At 40.0% G+C, this 17,729-nt stretch overlaps 1 protein-coding gene across 2 annotated transcripts in view; it reads left to right on the plus strand.

Annotated features, from left to right (window-relative positions):
* LOC129186635 (cadherin-4-like) overlaps positions 1-17,729 on the plus strand; it is a 290,983-nt gene that overhangs the window by 126,052 nt on the left and 147,202 nt on the right. Inside the window, exon 3 of one of the 2 annotated variants that reach the window (XM_054785083.1) lies at positions 2,292-2,315. The exons of the other annotated variant lie outside the window; for it this stretch is intronic. Coding sequence (XP_054641058.1) covers positions 2,292-2,315 — 24 coding nt within the window. The remainder of the gene's footprint in view (positions 1-2,291; positions 2,316-17,729) is intronic. 2 annotated transcript variants of the gene reach the window in all.

A 17,729-nucleotide genomic window follows, 5' to 3' on the forward strand; every position in this document is an offset into this window, starting at 1 on the left:
TTTGCCAGAAAACAATAATTTGGTGCTAATTTGGTGCTAGCACTGTCTCTGTGTCCACCACTAGTAGTCCTGCCTCCACAAAGAGACTGAATGAGAGGAGATGAGGGTTCAAGCTCACTGTTCATTCCACTATAGAACCGATGCACACAGTCAGATGCAGAGTGAACCCTCTTGTCATCCAGCCTGTGTGATACAGAGATATGTCTTCTCACAAATACATCTGTTGACTGTTGTTCATCTATTGGTAGTGTAATGGCTCACCTACCGTAGCTGACTTCCATGCTTGTAGTAAAGGACCAATTCCCATCCTCAATTGTCTTTGCTTTACTTTTCATTTTGGATCTTATTCATTCATTGCAAACTCTTTCTCTGTGACCGCCTGTCAGTCAGCACCAATATGGACTGGCGTTATCTGAATACTTTCATTAACCAAAAACACACATTTTGCTGCTGTGGGAATGAGTGCAATTAGTGCAATTGCATGTTGAAAATTGTTCCTATTCAGATGTGATACTTCCTTGTTTATTGGCTGCCTGTGTGTTGGATCAGAATGGTTGTCATTGGGCAAATTGATGTCATTTTAATGGGAGATGAATATTGTACATGTCTGCATGAATATGCTTTAACAACATCTGATGAGCTCTCTGAACTAACAAAATATGGTTTGAGCTATGTTTGCTGCTTGACTTAATTACAGAAATCATTTTAGGTCTGATTCATCTTTGACAAATATCTGTGAGCTGAAGCAGAAAACACTCAGGAGATGTTTATTCGTCTTATTTTTTAAATTATGTAAAAAGAAAACACAAAAAAAAACACTTTTTTGTCCTTGGGCATGCTGAAACATTATTCAGCTTGCATGCATCCTTTGGGATGGGAAAACCTGTGCTGGCATATGGCCTACTTTACATACTACTCCAAGCCACAGGAGTACTGCTGTGGGTGCACAGGCAAATCAAAACCTCACTCACACATTCACTTCAAGTTAGACTTTAAATCCATATATGCTGCTGACATAGCTGGGAAGACCATGATATGGCAAAGTCCTGCTAAGATGAAAAGTCTGTACATTTTTCTGTACAAAGAGGTAAGATTGCATAAGGTTTGCCCCTTTTTTGCCATGCCTGTCATGTATGTACGTATGATAGTAAACACTGGGATTATGGCAATTGGTTGGCATTGCATGAAGTTTTTAAAGTCAGTGAGAGACTGAAAGCCGTCTGGATTTAAGGGAACTGGACCAATGATTTTTTTTTTTTTAATGGTAAGACTGTCTGTGCTCTTCTCAAACTAATTATTCGTAGCCTGCTCTTAAGATTAGTTTAGACATGCATAGCTAACGGAGAGTTGCACAGCAGACAATCAAACTATGTATGAATCCACTGTAACACCTCATAAAACCACTGTGTCAAAAGCCCAAACGCTCGGCCCAATCACACACCACACTGCCTAGATAAACACAGGCGTCTTGCTCACAATGGACACCATGGTTACTCTGGCAATTAGGCAAAGCTCTGGATTATCGCATGCTTAGCCTCGTGCAACACAAATCCATTCCGATGTTGCTCTTCTGCTTTCTTGCCTGTGGCCTTTGGGCTTAGAGCCAAACTGAGTGATGTTTACAGGTTTTTTCTACTGTTCAAAGTACAAAGTTCTAAATATTCTTTTTTTTACATGCTGTTTCCCCAAGAACAGACTCCTGTTAGTTTCCAAACACTAAATTCTTAACATTTTTTCAGGGTAGCATATTAAAGTTACTGTGTTTTTGTCTTCACAAGCACACCTGCTTTAGTTGTTTTGTTGTGCAAAATAAATGGTCTTTTGTAGAAACTGAACGAGGATGCATTATTGTCCACCCGAAGAGCACATCCTGTGGGCCGAGAATGGATTGTAGGCTCTGAATAAAAGCTGAAAATGCTTTCTGAAAGTATTTGATTTGCTCTGTCTCAGTGCTCCTCAGCAGCGTTCAAGGGTCCTCGGGGTGAATTGTTTAAGAGATCGCGGGGTTCCATGGTCTCTCGGCTTTCTACTTAAGGCACATATTCCGTGTGTTTTCTCAAGTCCTCCACCTGATCGCTCTCTCCTGAACATAGAAACGCTGTTAAGTGTTTTTGTGTGTGGAGCACTCACCTTCTGTGGGATATAATGTATTATGTGTATTCAAGTTTAAATCAAAATGTGTGTAAAAAAAAAAAACCTCTTTTCCTAGATATTACTGACTATTACTGTATTTTGTTTGTATGCACCAGTATGTGCCATTCATCTGTGTGTCTTCTCTGTTCTAATTGCAGGCGCAAGTGTATCAGCACAGAAAGGTAAGAGAGCCCTTAGTTACACGTGTTGCCACTCCTTGCATTGTGCGTCTGTGCGAGATGAGATGATGTGATGATGACCTGTCGTCCTCATGAAATGAACAAGCCTAAATACAGGAATATTGGACCATGTGATTCCCCGTTCTCTCACAGTAGCAGAATTTTATTAGACAAAAGAGGGCTAAGCAAGCTGAAGGTAAAGGTTAAATCCATGAATGCCCCCCTTTACCAGTCACACATTGTTGTATATGTGTCACATTAATTGTTTATTAAAAGTTGTATCAATAAATGTTGAGTCCATCTTTGGAAACGGGGCGACACACAGGCCCAATGCTACATAGAGTGGACATTTCTGGGACGGGCTACTCACTGTATGACTTTTACACATACACACACATTTTACTTCATATGCAATATATGTGATGACTAGGCGGTATACGACACTGTCACAAGGGCCCATAAAGGTAAGTGATGTGTGCTGGCTAAGCCTCGCTCTCTGATGAATGCTGAAGGCCTGGCATAGCGTACATCATCCTGCCACTGCCACACTCACATATGTTTCTGAATGAGGGGAAGATAAATAAGGCCACAGAACTATGACAGTGAATGAGTGCTCACTTTACTTGGCTTCTGTGCATCCATATCTGGACCTGACATCACTTGCCCATTCAATATGTTTAACTTGCCCGCGGTTGAGTCAGAAATATTTATAAGCACTCTCAGAGTCTCACATTGCTACTGCCGTGGAGAAAAATATCCTTGCGTCTACACATGACTGACAGACGCGACTCTGATGGGGCGGTCTGGGCTGAAGAGACATGGGACCTTGGGGCAAAGAGTTTGGGCATAAACAAAGAGCTTTACTATACATTGTGTGCATGTGAATTTTATGTCTGCCAGAGCATAACGGATGGATAAAGTCAAACTTTTGTGCCCACTGACTGTCTCAAACAATCACGATTAGGCATTCACACTACAGGTTCATTCCGATTTTGCTCATATGTGACCTGCATCTGATTTTTTTCATGTCAGTGTGAACAGTGCAATTCAGATTTTTTCATATTGATCCAGGACTCTTCATATGTACATATAAATCCGATATGTAGCCGATGCTGCTGGAGTCTGAACATCTATCCGACCTACTGTATATGTCATCAAAAGGCATGTTTTGCTGTGCGAGAGTTGGGGAAAGGTACTTCCAGATGTAGGCAAAAGTTCTTCTTGTTATCGGAAATTTTTTATTTTTTTTGAAAATTATTAAAAAAAGTGGCAAGTGAAGTGTTTCACGTCAATGCCGCAGCACTCCCTGGCTCCGGCATCTACCCACACGCACCTTAGAACAGACATCGCAGCAAGTGCCCCACAAGCTGCCATAGCCAAAATGATTGCCCTCTTCTTAGTCTCTTACTGGAAATAATTTGGTTGCGGAAATGTTGACTCCGGCTACACAAAGTGCTACCACAGATTTGCCAGGACAGACCACGAACTGGGGACATGATGTGTGACATCAGTAGTTTTTGTGCATGCGCATCACTTTCCTGGACACATTGCGCTTACATGTTACACAAATGCAAGTCCTATTTTTTAGTAATGTGAATGACTACATAAAAACATCGGATTCTAACAAAATATCTGAATTGGGCATTATACCGTGCTGTCTGAATGTAGCCTTAGCTTTTTTGGGATGTGCTTAAAGGTGTGCATGGCATAGGACAGTAAGTATTTAATATTATTTTTAGTAAGCTTTAACTTTGTCCCCACCCATAAGATGATAAAGGTCATTATACATGACTTTATTCATTCACTTTTCCAGCAAGCCTGCTAGGTTCCCCCTACCCCCACACCTCCCTCCCTGCCACATGAAGCATATTTATGGCACCTGTGCTGCAAAAACATTCTCTCTGAGACATCCCCCTAATTTCATTTTCAAAATGCCAGCAATAAATTTATCAAATGGACTGAATCGAATCCGAGTCACACGAGCAACCATCCGTCACGGGCTGTCCCCTCAGGGGACTGTGGGCGTAGTTAAGTCAGCCAAAAAGCTCTGCTGGCAGCATGAGAAGACAGAGTGTTGAGAGGGTTCCTGGTGAGAAGCAACGCAGATGAACGCACAGGAGGACAAGGATGCGTGTGCATGTGCTTGAATGCATATGCATTTGCTAGCTCGAACAGGCGTGCAGCTGCTAATGTGTTCATGGAGGTCAGTGTTAATTCTCCAACACGCTCTCACTGGAATCTCAGTTAACCACTTTGAATGTTAGCGTGCCAGAAACGTAGAGAAGAATAATTGATTAACCGCAGTACAAGTTAATTGACTGTTTTGCTCATTTTTGCATTCGTAAATCCCTCTGAATTCAACCCCCGCTTTGAGCTTCATCTTCTCCTGCCTCTGAAAAGTCCAGGTTCACACGCTCTGTGCCCTCCCATTGTCCTCCCATTCTCCACTTTCTCATCCTCTATACTCCACTTTGACACCTTTGCCTGACGCTCTAAATGCCTTTGTCCCCCATGCTCCTTTAGTTTCAGTTTCAGTTCAGTAGTTAAAATACAAGTCATATTTTATATGTTTTTGTCCTCTATTTTTGCTGTTGTTGTACATTAGCTCGGCCATACTGTAAATCAACCGCTACCTCAATATACTTCAGAGTTGCATCCATCCAACCATCCATCCATCTTCTTCTGCTTATCCGAGGTCTACTTCAGAGTTGAAAATAAATAAAGAACTCTAATCTCTCGTATTATTTATGCAATGGGTGCTATGAGCTATGCTATAATTTGAAATACACTACTTTTTTAAATTTACCAGACACATAACATGTATTTCCACAAAGTATCAGTAATCAGTGTCGGATCAGTATCGCCAATACCTGCCTGAATTTTACTCAGTATCGGCTCGGAAAGGAAAGCAGTGGTATCGCACATCACTACTAGTCAGCCAAACAACACCAACAATTCTAAGCTGTGAAAAAAAACTCCACAGAAAAAGCACATAAATAGCATACATTTGTGCTTAAATTGCATAGATTTTCTTTGTACAGTAATGGGTTGGAAATATTTATCTTAAACACAACAATTTTGATGAAGGTTGTTCAGGCGCACATGTAAAGATGTCAAAATTGTTTTTTTTTTCAAAAACTTTGAAAACTCATTTACTCATACAAAGTGCCAATCAAGCATTCATCCAAACAAAAGTACTTAGATTAGAACATTTCGTATTTAAATGCTACAGTTGAGATTTCAATCAACAGTGCCATGCTCACATGGAATATACCAAGTGCTCCTTAATTTCAATGTGTGAATTTGTTAGAAAATAACTTGAATGCTCCGTATGTGGTGTTGGAATTGCACTGCTGTTGATGTGTTCCGGTCAGAATGAAGCTACTCCATAAAAGAGCATCAGACTCGCGACTCTGTTGGGACACTACACTGTGCCTTCGTCTGCTGTAATAGACAGTTGTGTTGCGTTAATTACACTACAGCATTTACATAATCAAATAAATGAATTAGTTCCCACCGTTAACGTGTTATTTTTGACTGCCTTGGAAAATACCCGACAATCTTTCATGCATCCTTATGCAGACAAATCTATCCACCCTGCCCACTGTTGTCTTTGAGTTCTGATTTAAATACTGTATACAGCATCATGGTGATACACAGCAACGTGACGGAATGAAGATAAATGACAGATTCATGGAAGAAAAAGTTTTACTGTTGATTCACGCCATGTGCGGTGAGATAGAGCAACATCTGTTCAAGATGTACGCTGTAATCAATTAATTATCACAGTGTCTCCCTTTTGCTGAACTTCTTTTTAGTTTTTTTTACGAGTGTTTCTGATCCCTTTAATTACACTAGAAAACACTTCATCAAATTAACAGTGGAAAAATGTCCTGAGACACACTTCCTAAATAAGTAATCCATTCTAATTATTGATTAAAATACTGAGGACGTTGGTGGAAGGAAGCTTTCCATTACAGCATGACAAAGGAACGTCTGTAATGTCATTGTTGAATGAGTTTGGAGTAGAAGAACTGACCTATCAGGGCCACAACGAGTCATGCCATCCATCTTCTATGTCGCTTATCCTCACTGCGGTTGCGGGTATGCTGGCGCCCATCCCAGCTGACTTCAGCCGAGAGGCGGGGTATACCCTAGACTGGTCTCATGCGCATGAGTCAATTTTACTTTATTGTGTTGTCGTTCCAAATGCAACCCTCCCATTTATCCGGGCTTGGGACTGGCAATAGAGAGCTGCTAGGGATGGGCACTAGGGCACCAATTTTGAATCAAACCCGCACTGGAAAAGCAATATAGAAATATCTGTCAGTTATGTCTAATTTGGTTTGTGTGCTTCCAGATTAAAGCATATCATCTGTTTTCACAACAGTGTGAACCTCGAATGTGTGATTGATGCATTCTTCAGCATGTGAGTGACAAAGGCAATTGTGAGGTTAGGAAGTTGCCAGGTTTGCAGAATGAAAAGGTGCCTGTGAGGGCTTGGCCCCTTTTTCCTCTATTTACCACACAACGTGATGTTTACCTGTCAGCTGTCACATTACAGTATGTCCATACAAACAACCTTCCTCTCAATATCACATCAAAATAAACAAAGCAATACATTCACAGGACTCAGGTAAAATCAGTGTGATATGTAACACTCTTAATTTCACTTTTTTTGTCATTTTCTAGTCCTCATTTGGGTCATGGGGGTATGCTGGAGCCTATCCCAGCTGACCCCAGCTGGGCAAGAGTCAGGATACACCTCGGACTGGTCGCCAGCCAATCGCAGGGCATATGTAGACAAACAACCTTTCACACTCACATTCATACCTATGGACAACAGTTGGCAATTAACTTAACACATTGAGAATTGGATATTTTTCCCAACTTCACAGAACAATCAAATGAACACAGCAGGGAAGCACAATAAGTTTTTAATCAACTTATTCCATGTGTCGGTACAGGAGCGCTCACCCAGCTTGCAGCCATCTTAATGTTTATTACCTTACATCTGAACGGCGTTGCACATTCTTCACACCCTTGTTAACACTGATGTCAGGGAGACTTCGTCAACCTAGATTCATTAGACTGCTAATGGGTGGCAAGATCGCATGAGAATTTCTGCATTGTTACTCACCAGTTCGGAGAACTGAGGTCGATGGAAAATTAAAAGTGCAGTCTGTCTTGGTAAGGACTGTTTGGTAACGTCCTAACGTACTATATCCCGCCCTCGTCCTGTTCAGAGCACGCAAGCCATGCCCCGCGCGCTTTTATTGCTGCCTGTCGGTGACGTAATTGTCTTCTGCGTATGTGGTGGTCGTGGGAGTTGTAGTTGACCTGTGAAATACAGTTGATTCGCGCCTTCTTTCAGTCAGTTCATTCACTTCATTCAGTATTCCTAGTTAACTCATCTGGCCTTATTTGAAGCTGCTTATAATATAAGTGACATTTATGGGACAATATGCAAAGTAAGGACGTTTTGTACGCCTCTGGGTAGTGCGATCCAGTTGCAGTGACGCTTAGTAACGTTATCATCCAGCGTGGCATGTAGAAATCTTACACATACTATCCCCGTATTTTAGCCATGCAAAAATCTAACGCTGTGCGTGCACGCTCGATTAGGAGTGTCTATGGGGACGTCCTTAATTTTTTTTTTTTTTTTCGTATGATATTGGGTGTATTTTAATTCGTATAAAGAAAAATTAAGCCTTTCAAAGTCATTGATCGGAGCTTCAGGACAAGAGAAAAGGTATGTAGGATATGCAAAAATGTAAATGACTACTCTGTTGACTTTCAAAACAAATGTCACAGCCTAAGTTATGAGATATTTTGTAGTACGATTGTACTTGCCAAGGTCCGTGGGTCAATCACAGCTTTTGTCTTGACTCAATGATAAAGCAATGGGAACCAAAGCCGGTCTAAAATTTGCTTTTACTTCTTTTAGTAAAGGAGTAAGGGGTAGAGAAGAGAATGAGGTATCAAAGTAATCAAAGTCATGTTTTATCAGACATACCTGTAATTAATCACAGACTTGATTTTGTATATTTCAAAATGTTCTAACATTCCTAACATTTGTGCACTGCAAAACGTCTCTCAGTATTCTTGCTAGTTGCTGTATCGTTCTTTCCAATGGCTGCTCTGATCAGGAGGATTATTAGACCAAAAAAAGCCCCTCCTTAAATCGGCCCGTACAGGTGAGAAACTTTCAACACCTAATTGAAGATACCATCCCACATTCATTTGCTGAGGAATTTGCATATTGTCGTCCCTCATCGGGTGCAAAGTGCAGGTTTGGATTGCACTTTTTAAAGTAAATAATTGACCATGGCATGCTATACCACCCTCTATTCATCCTGTTTTTTTATTGCATTTTTAACTCATTTTTTGTACTCATTGATCATTTATTCTTAACTTTTTGTTAAGAATTGATACCTGATTCCCTCACAAAAAACCAACGGGAATCTAGAAAACTTCATCTGCACTGTCCAGTATCCAGGTATTTATTTTACAGTCACACTGGTTGTATTTTTGGCTAAAAAGTGACTGAATCGATTTAAAGTTACCGAATCGTTTTGGATCGTATCGTTCTAAATGAATCAATATCGTCCTTGAATCGTATCAGCAACCACGAATGGTGATACAAATTGAATCGTTATTAAAACGAATTGTTACACCCCTACTTGTTAGCAAAATAAAAGAACATTGAAAGACATAAAAACATGGATGTCAGTGGTGATTGCACTTAGGCTGTAACAAACTGCAGATGAGGGCAAAATTTGTTATGTTTTATTTAAGCTAATAATAGCAATTTGACAAAGTTTAACGACTAAAGTTAGCTATAATTGGAAATGCTGTCGTCCTTTGCTACATTGGGGTTTGAATATCACTCCCTCACTCTATTGTGGTTTTTCAAAAATTAATAAATGATCTCTGTTTTGTGGTTGACTATGGTAATGGTAATGGTTAGATTTTGTCCCTGCAGTAAACACTTAGCCTGTGCATTAGCAAGGTGGTGTAAACAAAGAATAATAGGAGTGTAAAGGTGATTATAGGGTGCTATTTCATGTTTACATCGCTCTAATAATGATATAAACAGGTCATAAACAGGTTTTCCATGGTATTAGAAAAAAACGCTGTTCTGGTGTGGAACCAATTACTCATGATAACCGAGGGACGACTGTACAGCCTATCATAACAGCAAAGACTAATTTGTTTGTCACAAAACAGGATTGGGGTGACATGAGACACTCTTGTGACATTGCAATCTACTAATATCATTTCTACTCTGTTACACTCTTCTGCTTTATAAGCTTCCACATACAAGCAATAACAAGTGAATACACTGGAGGGTAATACTTCCTGTAACCATCCTGACGTTTAATTTAATTTGATCACACATTCAAGAAAAACACGATCTTGTTATCCGGTATGGTATAGAACGGCTAAGGTGTTCTTTTGGCTTTTCTGTAAGCTCTACTTACACTGATTCTTCTCTTTTATTGCAAAAACAATCCATTTAAATTAATCAGGTACTGTGACCTTTCTGCACTGCAATAACAAAAGTTGTTCTCTGGCATCCTATGTGTGGACATGCCAAAAAATGGTTTCTGACCATGTTTTCCTGGCTGACTATGATGAGAACCTTGACTCCCTTGAGCATTTTTAAGTCTTTCTTTACTCTTCTTGTGCTCAGCAAGGGGTGCGTCATTATTATGAGAGGCATTCAAGAGATTATCCTTCAAGTCAACTAATAAGGATTGCATATATGGTAAGTAAATGCCAATAGATGATACTGTGGTCCAAGGTGGAGGCCCCCAGACAGCATCATTAAAATCTTTGAAAAAAGACAGCGGTGAGGTGGTGAAACATGGCGGCAGTGTTTGAAGCAGAAATGTTTTACTATAATAATGCCCTTCCAATCAATACACATAAAAAGTGATACATTCATGGCTCATTCAGGCAGTTGGAATATTGGACAATTTCCCATTGATGTTTCCATTAATGCTATTTATGAGGAATATTTGCCACAATGGTTATTCAAAAGAAAGCTTTAAGCTTTACTTGTGTGACATCGGTACCAAAGTGGGTGACACATGGTTTCTTCCAGCATGATAACTTCCACAAAGGCCTGCTTGGGTTGGCTCAGCAGAGTGAATCAAGTATGCCCAGAATGGAAATGGGAGTCAAAATAATATGTCAATATTGGCTCAGCAAATAGAAACTTGAGAAGGAGAGAAACAACAATTCTCCCGTAATATCTCACAGTAAAATAAGACTGAAATCTGCAAATACAGATAATGGTTACACTAAAAAAACAGTTACTAGAAGGAAAGCAGAGCCAGTTGCCCCACACAAACTTCCTGGGAGACCAAACCAGTCTTTATTCTTCTCTCATGCTCATTCCTTTTTCATTTCTGAGGGATGGGTTTAATCCAAGACTTTATTAACAGATGCCAGATGCAAAGCCTATTCTTCTCTTATACCCAAGAGGGCTAAGTAAATACAGTGGCAGCATCTTTATAACTTCTGAAAACAAACCTGTTTCATATTGCATATTGTTGCATTTTACTGGAATTTGTAGTTGAATATGTGTGCCTGAGCAGATAAAATTAGGGCCTAATCTACTAAAATCACAAGCGAGAGCTAAATTGCATGAGCAAACTAAAAAAATGCACGTGCTATTAGTGAGCGTGTTGCAAGTAGGGATGCTCCGATCAGGATATTATGCTGCCGATTCCGATACCGATCATCCAGGACTGAAATTGGCCAATACCGATACAAACCACATGGATTAATTGTACATTTTTCAATTTCGTCACGATGAGTGCTGTTGGCCTGGTTTGGGTATGCTACTGGCTATTGCCATTAGGGATGAGCCAGATACTTGTATTATGGATGATGCATTTTTGCAGAGTATGAGCATGAAACGAGTACAGCTCGTCATTATCCGTCATCGTGATGAAGGAAAATCCTCATTGGGTAACTACTTATGTTACTTATTCACTCTTTACGCTCTGTGATTGGCCAGTCACACACAGTGACCGCCCCTCCCTAGACAGACTTGCTGCAGGCTGCAGTCAGAGAGGAGCCGGACCTCGCTCACGTACGCGGTGCAATTGGCAAGACACAGTTGAAAACGGCTCGTGTCGCGTTGGTCACTGCTCGTATCTAAAATTACTTGGTAAGCTTGTTTTGTTACTTATGCTGTGTGTTTTTTTTTTGTCTTCTTGCCTATAATTTGACTGGTGATATAAAGTCAGTTGGAAATATTTGCTCACAGTACTGAACACGGTGATTTTGAGAAAACTACAGTGTACAAGGCTGACAGATTATTTCTCTGTTTGCCATCACTGGATGTTTGCATCAATCACCATTAAGTAGTACAGTCTTACAGATCACTTACACACATACACAGTACACATGCAGCTGAATAATAAACCATAAATATAGCAACTTCTGATCAATCCATGTCAATTTCAGACTTACAATAATGTACCGATTTAAGACCACCCCATTTTTGGTTAAACCACACCCACCTCTGATTTATGCCCCACCAACTCTGAGTACAGATACGAATACAGATAATTTAGATGGGTGAACATTACAAAGCTTTTATCTGACCCCAAAAAAATGAAAACAATTTGAGTGAGTACAGCATACTGTAGATTACTACTCCCTGTCTCAGTCATTTCTCAAAGTTGGTGCCTCACCATCTAGTTGAACGTTTACAATCAGTAGCGACGCCTAAAGGATGACATGCGCATCAGCTCATAAGAAACACAAACATCTGACTCCCAAAACAAGAGTTTAAAAAGATGCAAATGGTAGCTAATGAGGTCAGTACCCTGTTGTGAGTTGGTTTACGTCTCTGGTAAAATTCTTGTGCCGGTTTAAAAATCTCAAAAGTATGCCTGTTAAGCATACAACAGTGATCTCAGCATGATGCTATATGAGAAGATAACGCAGCGATGCACCAAACTAAAATGTCTCTTTGGGAATGTCACAATGTCCCAAATGAAGCTTTGATTGGATAATCCATTTGTAACAGATAACAACTATTAGCTTATTTTTAAATCACAGATCAGGGGAAAATTTAACAAACTCACATCTTAGCATTATGGTTCGAGTGAGGAGGGTAAATACTCTCATGAGAAACCTGGATAACAAATTACTTGCAAAGTTATACGACTTTCCAGTCAGCCTGTTTACTCTAGAGAGGCACATTGCACCCAGGATACGAAGTAGGCCCAGATGGAATATCCTCTGCTAATTCTTAGTGCACAAAACACCAGCATCCATTAATAATTCATGTGGAAATATTTGAAGAGTAAACACTGCACAGACCATTAAAAATCTAAACTGGCACAATAGCACAAGGGCATGAATACAATATGCAGCTTAACTCCACATACAGAAGGTCTGTAGCCACTACAGAAAGACGCTTGTGTCTCTATGGAAATGTGATGCTCATTAGGAGAAAGTAAAATGTACGCAGAGCCATTGCCACGATCACCTGGCGCATTACCATAGAATTGATGCTAAAGATAACAGTGGTGGGAGATAATTAGTGTGACAGCTGGTGCAGGGATGTGTTGCATTTATTTGATTGATCTTCTCTGTCAGTGTTGTTGCTGGTGCTCTTCAGACAAATAGGAAACTTGCCTTATCCTTCAGCCAGTAAATGCTCATAGCTTAAATGCTAAAGAGGATCACGCTCCGCAAGTCGACACCTCCCAGCCATACCAGCCTTCCGAACATTCTCTTTTATTTACTCAGGCTTTTTTTTTTTGTCTTTGTTGTTTACTTTATACCAGGCTTTCCTTTCTCATTTTTCATGTCCCGTTTCAAAGTCTGTCTGTGATACTGAGGCTTTGGGGAGTTACTAGTTTAATGGTATATTTGCATAGCTTTTAAGGAACTTCCTAGCTCATTGCGTAAAGTGGAGGTTCCCTTACTGCACTTTCACTTTGCAATCTGTGTTCCTTTATTTGCACTTGTTTTTTTTTGTTTTTTTTTATATATTACTATTATTAGAGTTTGGTGCTCTGTTAAGTACAACAACATCTGTGCTTAAGAATAATTGAGTTTTGGTTTATTTTCAAACGTTAACAGTGATTTTAAAACAGCACATGGTTGGACTGACACAGATATGCCACAAGCGTAATGCCATGATACAGCCAAATGAACCTTATCCTTTCAACACATGCAAGCTGCAATAGGATCAGATTGTTGGTTTTCTCACCATATGGATTTTTGTATGTCTTAAGACAGGAAGAAGTGAGAGAAAAAAAGTGTTGGGGGCATCTTAAGGGGCTTCCAGATGTTTACATGTATACACCTGTGTATATACAGACGCGTGACAGTGAAGGTGCATGTGATTGCACCTTCTACATGATTTAATGCTGTTAGGGATTTCTACTCTGTGCTCCCATCCAGAGGAGGGCAATTAGAGCCATCAGGTGCCGTCTGGGGAGTTGAGCTGTTCTGAGAACCTGCACAGAGGCGAAACAGAGGGATTAGACTGGCTCCATCCTCATCTAGATTTGCGCTGCCTGCAGGTAGCCACGATAAGGAGATTCTGGGAATGGGGCTGGATGTTTTTATCCCATTAAAAAGCTGTTATCAGTTTTCCTTGGGCTCAAAGATTTGAGGTAGAATCATCCCATTGTGTCTCCAAACACAACGCCTTGTAACAAACACAAACTAGTGGTCATAGTTACTGCACTGTAAGTACAGAAAATTATTCTGGCAAGGTAGTTACCGTAAATTCTGGTGTATAAGCCGCTACCTTTTTCTTAAACTTTGAACCCTGCGGCCTATACAGCGGTGCGGCTAATTTATGGCTAAATTCTAATGTTGTGACATCTCCTTTACTCCAGAACTACTACTAATTGTTTAAATACTGTACCGCTGGCAGGTCAGTGAGGAAACAGTAGATCTTTCTTTGGCAGGAGCCAATCAAGAGCTATCAGTACACTCACAACAAGCTTGTCAAACCACTGGAAGAATTGGAGGTCAGTATACGTATATACACCAGTATAACAACATGACTGACTCGCTGTGTCATCTTTCAAGGAGCACCTTACTAACAGCACTAAATCCGTCACATAGCAACTTAATATCCAAAAGTTATGTATACAAATATACAAACATGTCCGAATATGAGTAAAAAAAAAGTTTTCCCATAAGGCATTGCATCTGAGCAACGCATTCAGTGGGGCACTGCAATGACATCAGCTTCCCTCTTTATGCTCTTTGCACCGGGTCCTCTGGCTCCCTCTGGTGGACAGAAGCAACATTGCAGCACCATTTTCTATGCTCCTCCAATGAAATGGTTTTCTGAAATGAAATGCATTATGTTGCTTGTAAGATGAAACCGCGAGTATTGAGTAATGGCCTCCTCTAATTTCCAATGGGTTGACAAGATCGTTGTGAGTTTTTTCATAGCTCCTGATTGGCTCCTGTCAAATAAAGAGCTGAATGGTCCTCACATACTTGTGTGCACCACAATATGCCACTTTATGACGTGGACACGTGCGGCTTATACACCGGTGCGGCTTATACAAGAACAAAGCAGTTTTTTCTGCTTATACACCGGAAATTACCGTATTTTGTTGTAATTGATGTTCCATTACATGTGCATGGACTCAAATGTACACTTTGGCACAAGTAATAGTCTGTGAATGGTGCCCATTACCCACAAAAGTATTGATGTTATGATGATATTCACGGCTACTTTTTTCCATGACTCTAGCTTAGACGTTATGCCAGCGGTGGTCTATCAGCATGATTAAATCATGTGTAACTGCTGAAAAGTAGGTACAGTTTTATTTGTCTGTTTTAAAATGTGCAGTATATCTGCAGTAAAACAATATATATTTTTTAAGTCTGACCTAGCCTTGCTACCACAGCAATAATGTAAAAAAATAACTAAAAAGGTTGTTAAAAACATTTAATAGAGTAACACCATATGTTGGTAAAGCTGTATAACTTGTTATGTTACTGTTGTAGTTAATTATATCCATAATTACAGTCAATTGTATCAACACAAATTACAGCAGTCATCAACACTTCGTGTTGATGTTGATGTTGTGTTCCCATATACTTGAAAATTTAACAAATGTAGGAAGTAGTAGACGGTCTTCACAGTTTCAGGCCATGCCACTGGGTGTTATTATTGTGTGGTGTTCCTGCAGCCTTCCACACTAATGCTACACTTGTCAGTGATGCGTGACCATGCTTCAAGGTTTTTGTATAACACGGAGGCCAGAGATGTCACACTGTGTTACAAAATAAGGCACCAAATATATGAACTTTCTCTTTCCTCTCAGCATCAGACCCTCCTTCTGAACCCCCACGCCCTGGGAATCACTGCCATGGAAACATAATCACAGAATCTGCTCCGTAGTGCAGACACTCAGTAACTAATAACTTGCTGCTCAGGCACAGATAAAGAGCTCGATTCATTAAAGGGGCTGCTTTCTTTCTCCACACGAGTGACACCTAGCCCCCTGGGAGAGCAGCCGAGAGGTACGTGGTTGAAGCCACAGGCACCAGCCATGATTGCCTCCTTCTGTGCTGTTTGGAGAAGAAGCCTAAAATCCCACTGTTCTAACAACCTGCACCATGGCTTCCGTTCTGTGGGATTTTTTTTTTACTCACTTCCCAATTCTAGTGCTATTCCAGCAAAATGTGTTTTATGATTGTCCTTTACAACCACACGCAACATCAATCAGGATGAATACTGTGCAGACCTCAATTTTTAGAGGGGTTTTTTTTTTCTAAGATGTCATGTGGTCATGGCCATTATCTCTTTACACAAGTTAATTTATTTTCTTCTTGTTTATGTTTTTTTAAGAATAAATCCACTTAACAGTTCACCTGCATGATTTCCCTTTCCCATAATTTACCACTGTCACTATTTTTTTAAAGTAATTATTTCAGAGATCTATTCAGCTAAACGTGGCTATGCAGTCAGAGGTTCTAGAGTGATGTATTAATATTGAATGTGTTTTCATGTGGCCAGAGACATACAGTAATCCCACTTTTATCACGGTTAACTGCTTCCAGACCCGACCATGATAAGTGAATTTCTGTGAAGTAGGATTCCTTATTCAATAATCAAATATTTTTGTAGGTAGAGCATCAAAAACCTGTTTACAACCTTCTTCATACGGTTTGTAACATCATTAGCCAATTCTAGAAGTGAACTAGCACCCCTAGAGTAATCTATATTGCCCAATAGTCATAATAAGAGTAAATAAGCCATTGAAGACATAATTAAGACTTGTGCTCGTGTGTATTGCAATAAATGTGTTCCCTAGGGGAGGTCTAGGTGTTCCCTAGGGGAGCTGAGTAGGGGACAGACAGGAAGTGATGTCAGGGGTTCAGCGTTGAGTTTCAGCGTGGTGTGGGTTACGGCTCATGTTTTTATTAGGGATTATTGTGCCTGTTGTGAGATTACTGAACATTACTGTCACCTAGTGAATAGTGTAGAATACTGCGTCTTCTGAATGCCTTATATTTGTATTTTAGTTGATTTAGCCATTTTTATGCTTGAAAATGCTCAATTTAGGCAAACAATATTTGACATTTGCTTAAGTACGCAATGTTTTGACAAAAAATAGGCCGGATTCAACCACGAAACAGCATGATTTATTAATTAATATGTATATTACTTTAAACGTGATAGAGTGAAGCTGTGAACTTTGAACTGCAAAGTGGTGAGAGACTACTGTACTGTTAAAGAACACGTTGCGCTCCGCCATTTCCAGGTTTGGATGCTTGGCGCCTCAGTCAATGCAGTTCATCATGCTCTGTTTAAGCATGTCACAGTCCATGTTTGATGTTATGCTTCCTTCAGTGAACCACAGCCCCCCAGTGCCAGCAGCACTCATGCAGTCTCAGACCATAATGCTACCACCACAATGCTTGACTGTAGGCAATACACATTTATCGTGGTACTCACTTGTGTGGACAGCTATTTAGAAATCTGAAATTCTGTACAAGCTGTACACTGACTACTCCCATGTGTATCCAAGTTTTATGTTTATAGTATTGTGCAGTGAGAAGTTATACACGTTTCGAATTTTGCGGCTTCACCAGTTTTTCAAAATACATTAATAAATCATCACTGTTTTGTGGTTGACTACGGCCTATAAGTGAAATGAACGTATTTTTAGCCTAAATGAATTTTCAAGCATAAAAATGACTAAATTAACTAAAATGCCAATCAATGTAAGACATGGAAATGTCAGAAAATGCATTGGACACGTTGTGGTATGTCATACTCTACACTGCAGGAAGTACTGGAAGTAAAAACAAGAAACGACACGGAACTCTCAATACAAACATGTATGAGTCTATATTATGTCTTATTTTTTTATTATTATGTCTGCTATATTGGGTAAAACG

This window comes from Dunckerocampus dactyliophorus, chromosome 1 (assembly GCF_027744805.1).
Source record: "Dunckerocampus dactyliophorus isolate RoL2022-P2 chromosome 1, RoL_Ddac_1.1, whole genome shotgun sequence".
NCBI classification, from domain to species: domain Eukaryota; kingdom Metazoa; phylum Chordata; class Actinopteri; order Syngnathiformes; family Syngnathidae; genus Dunckerocampus; species Dunckerocampus dactyliophorus.